Here is an 11,634-nt window from a genome sequence, read left to right as displayed (position 1 = left end):
GAATCAGCCCGTCAGAAACAACGCTGCCTCGTGTGTCTGGACCAGACCCCGTCCGGTTCTCTCTGAGGGCGTTTTCTGGGTTTTAACCTGGTTTGAATGATGTCCCAGCATGCCTCAGTAACCATAGTAAATAGGAGGTCAGGACCGCCTGTGTACCCGATGGCTGTGCTTAGCGTCTCCGTGGTGATGGATCCAAACATTCACCCTCGGTCTCTGATTGGCTGCTTCTGATCTGTCAGTGGTTCGCAGGACTCTGCCATGTTCCTTCCCATGATCCTCTTCTGTGCTGAACTTGCACAGGTGAATGTACCTCAGACCAGCGAGAGGATCCCATCAGGGGTCAGGAAGGTCGGACGTATCCACGGTGACCTGCCCATCACAGAAATAATCAATCAGCTGTTTAACAGACAGGTCCACTATACAGCTGTGTGTGTGTGTGTGTGTGTGTGTTTGTGTGTGTGTGTGTTGACCTTGATGAAGATGGTATCATCCTTGATGTAGCTGCCTGTGTCCAGGACGCTCTGAGACACGAAGAGGGGACAGCCAGAGGCGATGTTCATCTCAGCTAAGGGTCGCCTGAAGCTGCTGCTGTTTGGATCTGGTTTGAAGGCATCACCCAGGTGTTTCCTAGAGGGACCCTGGTCCATCAGCATCAGGGTCACCTGGTATAAACACACACAGGTAGGTCAGGTTTACTCCTTAAATCCTGGATAAAGGCAGTCGGTGTGCATTAGAAACCTACATTTATCGAATCTCCAAAAATTAGTAAATGTTTATTTTGCAGATATTTTCTTCTGATCTAAAGTTTTCAGAGCTTATTTGTGTTATGACATCACAAACAGCTACAACAGGAAACCAGCTGGTTCTGTAATCAGCTGCTCAGTTATGGAAAACACCTAATCATTTATGAAACACACTGATTTATTTCTGCTTTTCAGAATAAAGACCAATAAAACTGTGATGTAGTTCGCCATAATAAGAGACAGACCTATGTTCTTTTAATAAGTTAACATTCTCATAAACTTGGATATTTCTAATGAATTAATCATCTTTAATCACCAACAGGATTTTTAAATTTAAATAACAAAGAAGTATTTTGCTTTGTGTCATATGCTGTGGTGTCTTTAGGCCTTTAGGACGCACGAGTGTAGTCTTAAGGTAGGGAGGACGCGCTCGTCCTTTAGCACAGACACAGAGAGGAATGGGACCAAATCATCTGGCTTTGTTCGATTGTGTCGTCTTTCGAATTATTTTGAGTTAAAAATTAAGTAACAATAAGATTAAAAACACAGACATGAACTTTTTTAAACGTTTGGGACATTTCATTAAAATAATCTTTATACTAGCTAAGAATGAAAAATAAATATCTTAACTCATCCACATTTTGGACAATAATGAAATCGAGTCTGATTGCACACAGACAACAAACTCAGGAAACTCCTAATATTTAATGAAGTCACACCTGATGACATCACCAGCAAACATCTTGTTCTGAGTGTCTTCAGAAATTTCAGGTTTTTCATTAAATTAAAATCAAAGCAGAAGAGTCCCTTAGACGAGACCCTGTGGAACGCCATTTTAACTTTCTACCACTGCTTCTTATTTATCTAATAAACAATTGCAGGTTTTGTGGTTAAATTACCAAGTTGAGGTAATTAAGCATGTCTGAGATTATGACTCTACCTTCTGTTTAAAAGGCCAGGGCAGCAGGGCGTCATACTCCCCCCTCATCACCACGAAGAACAGGGACAGGTGCGTCCCCTTCCCCATTCCGTCTCCGTTTAAATAAACTCGAGCGCACATCTTGTACCCAAAGTATCCGGTGTAGAACGGCTGCGAGTACAGCGACAGCGTCTTGCCCGCCACCGCTTCCTGTTTCCTTCTCTTGTAATCTCGGATCTTCCAGATTAGAGTCCCATTGTAGCTCGATGTCTCCAGAACCTGAAAACGCAGGTCCATGTCAGCCAACCGGATCTCGTGAACGCTCAGCATGTCATCGTGGCGGCTCAGCTGGGTCTCCAGGGACGCTGCAGGGAGTCAAATACTCAGCTGTGATTTCCTGATAACCAGGTTTAAGTTCTTCCACCAGTTCTCGGTTTTAACTAACCCAAAGTATGAGTTGATCCAGCTCCACACCGGCCCCCTTGCTCCAGAGCACTGAGCCTGGTTCGAACATTTTCCAGCGTTCCTCGTAGGTTCTCCATCTCTTCTCTAAGCAGACGGAGAGAACGCAGCTCCAGCTCCAGCTCCAGCAGCTTCTCTGAGTGGGAGCTCATTAGTTTCTGTAAAAACACGCAGAGGTTCGGCTGTTAGTGAGAAACGGAGGAACCGATTCGCTAAAACAAGCAGGTCGCACCGCAGGTGGATGCTGGAGAATGTGCAGGACAAATCATGGAATCACATAGTGTCAGTGTGGTGAGACCTGGTGTCCTCGTCAGGACACGTCATGCCCGCGCGTGTGTGTGTGTGTGTGTGTGTGTGTGAACGCGGCCTCGCCTACGACACACACGCACCTCAGCAGCTGTCTTGCTGGGGAAGTTCTTATAAAGGATATTTTAAAGCTACAATACAAACTTTGCTAAAAATGATTTTTTCATGTCTCTTAAAACATTCTAACATAGTAACTATATTATTATTGTTTATTAAATATTTAAACAAAATAAAAAAATAAAGACTTGGTTCTCTGTGGGGACGGGAACCCGGGGCTCTTTTTTCGCTCTCAAACGGCTCCTCTCATTTTTTGTTTTCTAAATTAATTTATCACCAGAAATTATGCAAACAGTGTAAGCTGAATTATAATCTATCCATTTTACCAAATGTTTATAATTTAAATAACTTATTTTACTCAGCATGAAGTACAAAAGCAGATTTTAAATGACAGAAACAAACTAAGTAAAACATTTATCTGCTCTAAACCATTAAAGCCACATGCTGGATATTAGGGCTGGGCAACATGGCCTAAAATCAATATCACGATATATTGAGGATTTCGCCTCGATAACGGTAAATGGACGATAACTACAGGTATGCGCAAAAACAAAAGTTGACCACTAGATGGGGCTGTCACATGTATTACATGGACTCATATTTTGGAGAGGGTGCTTGCTGCAGAACCACAAAGGCGGAGCTGCACCAGAGTCAGCCCCGCCCATCAAGCAAACTCAGCCTAGCCCACTGACTTCCGTTTTTGTTTTTCTACTTTATCGCAAACTGACCTGACCCACATGAATTACGGCTGTTACTAGTTTACAGTCGTTAATGCTATGTTCTATGCTCCAATTAAACAAGATAAATATAACTTGCTACATGACAAAGTCTGAATATATCTCGAAATGAAAAGGTTTCTTTTAGCGAATATCTGCCCATAGCCGCTCCAACAAAAGTGGTATAACAGCATGTGAGACTATTGAATGGGTTCTGGTAGTCCAGTGGTAAGACCGTCTGAATTAAGTTTTGCTTTCCCCTCAGCTGATGTTGGTTCAATTCTCGGTGGGGTCTGCAACAATCTATTTAGCCAGCTGAAACATTTAATTTGTTTATATTTTAGTTGTAATGTTCATTTTCAGCAAAATATTTATGTCTCAAAAAGTTCTTTGAATTTGGTCGTTCCTAAACAGCATTTTAGTTGAAACTCTGCTCACAAATGGACTCACACTGGCTAAATAAATGAATAAATAAATAAATAAACACATTAGTTATTATATGTTAAACGGTATACCAGTAAATTGTTGTAAACTGGCAAGTGTAGCTAGAAATGAAGAAAATGGGTTGTAAACTACCTAATCCTTCTGCTACTGGGAGGCGAACCTGCGCAAAACTACATGTCAACCTGACTCCATAACCACTACACCACCACATCTGATAAACATAAAGTGGCGTTACATGTAATTGTGCTATTCAGTGTGTCTTTGTAGATGGGATGTATGATTTTTCTGGCGGTGTCTCAGTAGAAGTCATTTCAGAAATAATTTGTCAGAAAATTCACAGAATATCCAGATTTGAGAACCAAGACCAGACCCGCTTCGGGGGAGGAGACCAAATTGAAGCTGAGATGGGAGGACTATGCATGAATGAGGCCAAAAATGGCTTTGGTGTGTTTCTTATGAGGAAATGACAATATAACATGATTAAAAGTTCCAAAAGTTAGATTTTTAATTATATGGAACCTTTACAAAAACTGTTCAATTCACTTCTCAACTCCGTCCTCAATCTCGCATTTTTTATCTATAACACCCTCTTTGGTTCCAGAATGCTATCAAGTCTGACAACTGGAAGGAATTGGACTGACTCTGATGGAATGGGCGGGGCTGACTCTGGTGCAGCTCCGCCTTTGTGGTTCTGCAGCGAGCACCACTTGCATTTTGACGTGACTCAAACTGGTACAGCTTCTTAAAGGGACATGAAGTTGCCAACCCACACACATTTTTTTATTGTCAAATTTATTGACATGGGAAAAATTACCACGATAAGAGTCAGAAATTTCGATAACGATAAATTTTCGATTTAGCACCGAGCCCTACGGGATACCATGTTTTCCCTCTGCACATCCCTGTCCTGGTCTCATGCCTCCATCTTTCTGTAGCGCCGTTTGTTTTTCTTTCCGTCTCTTCTACAGATTTGTCCCCACCAGTATTCACAGGTCCCATCACGATGATGTAATAACTGTCCCAGGCATTTTGCACGTGCCACGCCCTCCCTGTCCTCACAGTGATCGGAGGTACGTGTTGTTTTGCAGATTTGCTATTGCAGCTTTAAAAAAAACGACACTTCACACACATAAATCAGACTTCGATAACACACGCGTGTCCAGTGGACGATGAAAACGTGTTATTGCTAAAGGCCGGAGGACACCATCAGCACTAGAACGCCCAATCAGAAAGGACAGCCTTTGATTGACTGACTTGGCATTGTGAAGTTTCTACAATCAGAAGAATCCTGCAGACACACTGATGCGAGGCACTGATGTTTAAAACTGAACGATTAAACCCGGTGATGTGGCGCCTTTTGGGCCTTCTCCGCCTAGCTGATAAAACTCATCATCCCACTCAGGAGCGTAGTTCGTAGGATTAGTACCTGCATGGTGGCTAGTTTCTGCTCCAGCTGCCGGTTCTTCTCACGGAGCTCTTCATTCTGGGTCTCTAGTTCAGACAGGCGGCTGCTGAGAGCAGGAAGCACCTTGTACCGCTCCATCAGCTCCTCTTTCACATCCTCCACCTACAAACAAACATCATTCAGATAAACTCTGAACCCTGCTGTTGGAACCTAATCCCATTCCCTAACATGGCCTGCTGGGACTATCATCCCTTTGCTTCAACAATCACTGGAAGGCTGCATCACAACCCTCTGAATCATAATCTAATCTAATCCAATCTAATGATAAAGAGCCCTGAAGACTACAACCCCTTCCTGGTCTGTTTGACATGGGTACCGCTGTCGGGTTTGTTGCCATGGTTACCTTGTTCTCAAACAAGCAGTTCCTTTTGACCATCATCCGTAGATGCTCTGCTGCAAAGGTGGAGTCGTGCTGTCTGACGTCCTGGTTCAAACCCTACAACACACGAGATAAACAGCCGTACGTCCTGTATTAGAGGAGCAACAGAAGATTCAGGGCCAGACGAATCAGGAATGAAGAGGTGATGAGGAGTGACCTTGAAGGTGCAGCCGTAGTGCTGAAACAAACAGCTGACCTGAGCCTTGGGGCAGTCGTGCTGGTGGCTGGTCAGCTGGAACAGAGCAAAAAAAAACCTGCTGGTGAACAGGGTCGGTTCAGACCGGATTACCGAAGGACGGATCTGGGGGGAAGGGAGGGGTGCAGTACCTCGCTTCGAGGCAGGGATGTGAAGGAGCAGTGGTTGGGACAGGACACCGGGAACGCTGGACACACAGTCTCCTTGTGTTTCTGAAGACAGGTTCAAACGTTAAAACTCATGATCAGGTCTCTCAGAGTCTGGGATCAGGTCTCTCAGAGTCTGGGATCAGGTCTCACAGAGTCTGGGATCGGGTCTCTCTGAGTCTATGATCAGGTCTCTGAGTCTATGATCAGGTCTCTGAGTCTATGATCAGGTCTCTGGGATCAGGTCTCTCAGAGTCTGGGATCAGGTCTCTCAGAGTCTGGGATCAGGTCTCACAGAGTCTGGGATCGGGTCTCTCTGAGTCTATGATCAGGTCTCTGAGTCTATGATCAGGTCTCAGAGTCTACGATCAGGTCTCTGGGATCGGGTCTCTCAGAGTCTATGATCAGGTCTCTGGGATCAGGTCTCTCAGAGTCTATGATCAGGTCTCTGAGTCTATGATCAGGTCTCTGGGATCAGGTCTCTCAGAGTCTGGGATCAGGTCTCTCAGAGTCTACGATCAGGTCTCTGAGTCTATGATCAGGTCTCTGGGATCAGGTCTCTCAGAGTCTGGGATCAGGTCTCTCAGAGTCTACGATCAGGTCTCTGGGATCAGGTCTCTCAGAGTCTATGATCAGGTCTCTCAGAGTCTATGATCAGGTCTCTGGGATCAGGTCTCTCAGAGTCTATGATCAGGTCTCTCAGAGTCTATGATCAGGTCTCTGGGATCAGGTCTCTCAAAGTCTATGATCAGGTCTCTGGGATCAGGTCTCTCAGAGTCTATGATCAGGTCTCTGGGATCAGGTCTCTCAGAGTCTATGATCAGGTCTCTCAGAGTCTATGATCAGGTCTCTGGGATCAGGTCTCTCAGAGTCTATGATCAGGTCTCTGGGATCAGGTCTCTCAGAGTCTATGATCAGGTCTCTGGGATCAGGTCTCTCAGAGTCTGGGATCAGGTCTCTCAGAGTCTACGATCAGGTCTCTGGGATCAGGTCTCTCAGAGTCTATGATCAGGTCTCTGGGATCAGGTCTCTCAGAGTCTATGATCAGGTCTCTGGGATCAGGTCTCTCAGAGTCTGGGATCAGGTCTCTCAGAGTCTACGATCAGGTCTCTGGGATCAGGTCTCTCAGAGTCTATGATCAGGTCTCTGGGATCAGGTCTCTCAGAGTCTATGATCAGGTCTCTGAGTCTATGATCAGGTCTCTGGGATCAGGTCTCTCAGAGTCTGGGATCAGGTCTCTCAGAGTCTACGATCAGGTCTCTGGGATCAGGTCTCTCAGAGTCTATGATCAGGTCTCTCAGAGTCTATGATCAGGTCTCTGGGATCAGGTCTCTCAGAGTCTATGATCAGGTCTCTCAGAGTCTATGATCAGGTCTCTGGGATCAGGTCTCTCAAAGTCTATGATCAGGTCTCTGGGATCAGGTCTCTCAGAGTCTATGATCAGGTCTCTGGGATCAGGTCTCTCAGAGTCTATGATCAGGTCTCTCAGAGTCTATGATCAGGTCTCTGGGATCAGGTCTCTCAGAGTCTATGATCAGGTCTCTGGGATCAGGTCTCTCAGAGTCTATGATCAGGTCTCTGGGATCAGGTCTCTCAGAGTCTGGGATCAGGTCTCTCAGAGTCTACGATCAGGTCTCTGGGATCAGGTCTCTCAGAGTCTATGATCAGGTCTCTGGGATCAGGTCTCTCAGAGTCTATGATCAGGTCTCTGGGATCAGGTCTCTCAGAGTCTGGGATCAGGTCTCTCAGAGTCTACGATCAGGTCTCTGGGATCAGGTCTCTCAGAGTCTATGATCAGGTCTCTGGGATCAGGTCTCTCAGAGTCTATGATCAGGTCTCTCAGAGTCTATGATCAGGTCTCTCAGAGTCTATGATCAGGTCTCTGGGATCAGGTCTCTCAGAGTCTAGGATCAAGTCTCTCAGAGTCTAGGATCAGGTCTCAAGAGTCTATGATCAGGTCTCTAGGATCAGGTCTCAAGAGTCTATGATAAGGTCTCTGGGATCGGGTCTCTCAGAGTCTTGGTAAGCAGCTCTCTCAGGGCGGCGTTTCCTACCTGCAGGTCGGTCAGAGGCATCTTGCTCATGCAGAATTCACAAGTGGACTCTCTGTGTTTACATTTCCAGGTCAGGTGATCGGGGATCTCCTTCCTCATCATTCGCTCTTTACATTTACCCAGAGGACAGGGAACCTCGAAGAACGGACAGACATTCAGGTGATCCTGAGGAGAGACAGAAGGTCACATCTATGGGTCAAACAGAACCTCAGATCCACCTGGGCAGTGGGTCTGAACCGTTTGCGCTCACAGGGATCTGCTGCAGACTCATCTGCTCCTGACAACCGTTAGCTTCGCTCCGACAGAACACCTTCAGCGCCATGATCTCCCGATGGCAGCAGACATCTTTGAAGATCTGACGTGAAAACAAACAGAGCTCAGTGACCGAGCCCTAGACGAGACGGAACAGGTTCTGGGGAACTCTGACCCACCTTGTCTTTGAACAAAGGCTCCATGTCTGCTGGACACACGGGGTTCTGAAGACTGCAGGAGACAGAAGACAGAAACGTTTCACATCACGATCAGGATCTGCTGAGGCCACAAGTGGTCGTGATCCTGTTACAGGACTCTGTTTAGGATGCATGGCTTCACCCTGGGCAACACAAGTGGGCGGAACCTAGTCTACCTGAGGATGTCGTTGATGCAGCTCTGACAGAAGCGGTGTCCACATTCAGTCTGGCGGGGCTGACACAGGACCAGCCTGCAGGCCTCGCAGCAGTATTTGGCTTCTGGCGTCTCTAAGAAGTGGTCTCTGAATCCTCCATGGAGGGGCAGGAACCCTGCAGCAGCACCAGAGCGGGACACCCGTTAGCCCGGGGACTGAGAGGCAGAAGCTGACAAGGCATTAGAGGAGGTTACCTTGTTGGGTGGAGAACTCACACAGAGTCCATGGGTTAACAGAGCGGTGGGAGGGCGGGGCGATGGCAAGGGCAGAGGACAGGGGGGGGACGAGGGAAGGCGCCGACTGCTGGAGGGGGATCTGGACTTCCCTCCCATCAGCACTTCTCCCCGATGACATGACCCGAGGAGGCTGGTGGGACAGCAGGAGTCATAACATTATGACCATTTAGAACAAAAGCTGATTAAGCTGCTAGGAAACCTCATCTGGTTATCTGCTCACTAGAGTAGAGACAGCACCCATGACCGGTGACCGCGCGCGCGCACACACACACACACACACACACACACACCTCACTTCCTGTAAGAACTGAACTCTGGGAATGCTAGGGGCTTTTCCATTGACTGCATTGTTCACTCACACACACACACACACACACACACACACACACACACACACACACACACACACACACACACACACACACACACACACACGCACACGCACACGCACACGCACACACACACACGTTAACAAACAAAAAGGAAGAAAAAACGCAGTAAAAGTGGGGATAACTGATATATTTCTATAAATAGCAGCAGCTTATTTAATAAGACCCAATAAATATAACCAGTTCTCTGAAGCCTACCATGAAACAACATTAACCTGTGGGTTTAATCCAATCACACCAGATGGGACAGAATCCTGTAATCTGTGACATGGGGGTTTGTCACTTCAAGGAAAGCAGGTGACTTAAATCGTGACTATGCAGTTTTAGAAAGAGAAACTGTCCTGGTTCCACACAGGGGTTTTCCTGCAGCCAGACCAGCTGCAGCAGCGCTCTGAACCAGAACCCCATAAGCAGGTTTTAAATGCATGAACACCGGCTGAGCGGGAACATCTCACCTCCGCAATATGAGAGTCTACAGGTGCTCTGAATAAGAAGAGGGTCTGATTCGGGTCTGTGTTTCTGTCTTCAGCGGCTCTTACTCGCAGCTTTGCTCCACATGTCTACAAAACATGCAGAAGTTTGCAGACGGAACCTGTGAGCAGCAGCATGACAGCTTACATCTGCTTAGTCGCTGAACGTCAGGCAGAGATGTTGGGAGTTTAGCTGGTCAGAGCCTGGTTCAACCCAAATTTGTTGTCTATAATAAAAAACATTTATTCTGAATATGAAATAAAATCATAAAATTAAACCAAAGATAAACGTTTGATTCCTGATGATCCTAAACACCTCTATGACGCCCCCAACACACACACACACACACACACACACACACACACACACACACGTATTTATGACCGGACCAGACTGCCTGATCTGAAGAGGCTCTATGGAACAGCTAGAGCGGTAGTTGGAACCCTATAGACTCAGTCCGGTGACCACACAGCAACAGCTTTACATAATCAGTCATAATACAACTATGACGACATAATGCGTAACTGTGACGTCCTCAGACTCTTATCTTTATTCAAAAATCTAAAGCAGTGAGTGGTAAAAGCACCCATCAGCTACTACCGACCGTCACCCTCCGGTTCCCGCCGGACGGCAGCTAGACGGGTTGGGTTCGTTCACGTTTATCAGGTTATCGATCATCAGATTATTGATCCGCTCGACTCTTTGATCAGGGAGCGGATGCAAACACACGCTATACAACCATGCTAGCAGACAGTTAGCTTGGGTTTTCTGCTTCGGTCATCTCTTCTAATGGTTTAAATATTTTTGTTGATATTTTCACACATGATAGAACAAGGAGTGTAGCAGTAGCACGCTCTTCAGCGCCTCCATTGATAAAAACAGTAAAGATTCCCCTGACCTGCTGGTGTAGCAGGCTAATGTGTGTGTTGAGAGTAAAGTGAGTGTTTAATGCATGTTGACTCACATGAGTATCCTCCGCAGGCCACAGCTCGACGGATCAGCAGCTCCTCACTCAGCTCGGTACGCTCTCTGCGGATTCAAATGGTTACGTGCTGCTAACGCAGCCGTGGAGCCTCCAGGTTTTTGGCGGACTCCTCATAGTCCGGTGTCGGTCAGGAGTTCTCCGGTCTCTGTCCCCACTGAAAGTTTAGGAGAGAGAAGCCACTGAGACCTAAGTCGGGGAGCCAGCGGGGAGGACTGGGCTTATTACACTGGAAACCCCCTCCTTTACTTCCGCTCAGGAAATCCCCCAGCTGCTATGATGATTCACCGTTAGGGGGCGCCAAATCCCGCAGACTTCGGAACACTGCCAAGCCACTAGGGGGCGCGAAGGTTAGCCTAAATTCACTTTGAAGGGTTAAACTTTATTGACAAACAAGTTTTGCAGTGGAGGCTTTTGTTCATGAATGTACAATTCAATATAAAAGCTTCATTTAATCCTGAGCAGATTGTTTTAGCACTAATATCCAGAAAGCTCTGAAAACGGCTATATTATGAAACAAAGGGAACTTTGTTACATTTTTATTTATCCTAATTTTTTACAGCACAAACGAGCATTACCAGTGACTGCTCATCTTGTTAACCATTCAGTTTAGCCATTAATGCTGCTGTTGAGCCTCTGACTCAGTGATATGGTTCTATCTTTATTTTTACATTTCTTGCAGTACTAGAAAAAAATTTAATAGATTTTAGGTCCTTCCAAAAGTCAAATTAAACAATTTTTATCAAGGAATAAGACTTTTCAATTATGAGTCCTAATATTTTCAGGTGAGATGCCACAAAGTTTGATACAAACATAAAAGATGAGTTGAGAGACACGTTGTTTTCTTATGAATTTACCAGGAATTAGTCATTTACAGTGTAGTAATAAATAAACCACTACATATACAGTATAACACAATATCACAGTAATAATTACATTAACAGACTTACTTCATGTGGTCACAGTAAAAATAAATGAAATGGAAAGAAGCATTTGTTTATGTTG

The 11,634-nt window shown here is 45.8% G+C and overlaps 1 protein-coding gene across 1 annotated transcript; it reads right to left on the bottom strand.

Annotated features, from left to right (window-relative positions):
• Positions 1-239: 239 nt before the first annotated feature.
• Positions 240-10,765, bottom strand: traf3 (TNF receptor-associated factor 3). The gene is made up of 14 exons (XM_015969292.3): positions 10,612-10,765; positions 8,746-8,917; positions 8,513-8,666; positions 8,319-8,370; positions 8,138-8,242; positions 7,888-8,052; positions 5,819-5,899; positions 5,649-5,723; positions 5,456-5,548; positions 5,074-5,214; positions 2,108-2,282; positions 1,684-2,027; positions 471-662; positions 240-369 (listed from the first exon to the last, which is right to left on the bottom strand). The coding sequence occupies exons 2-14, from the start codon at positions 8,903-8,905 to the stop codon at positions 334-336; spliced, it is 1,773 nt and encodes a 590-aa protein (XP_015824778.1). The 5' UTR covers positions 8,906-8,917; positions 10,612-10,765; the 3' UTR covers positions 240-333.
• Positions 10,766-11,634: the final 869 nt, after the last annotated feature.

Source organism: Nothobranchius furzeri, chromosome 18 (genome assembly GCF_043380555.1).
Source record: "Nothobranchius furzeri strain GRZ-AD chromosome 18, NfurGRZ-RIMD1, whole genome shotgun sequence".
NCBI lineage: Eukaryota > Metazoa > Chordata > Actinopteri > Cyprinodontiformes > Nothobranchiidae > Nothobranchius > Nothobranchius furzeri.
The sequence above is the reverse complement of the archived record's forward strand: the minus strand, read 5'-3'. Positions and strand labels throughout refer to the sequence as shown.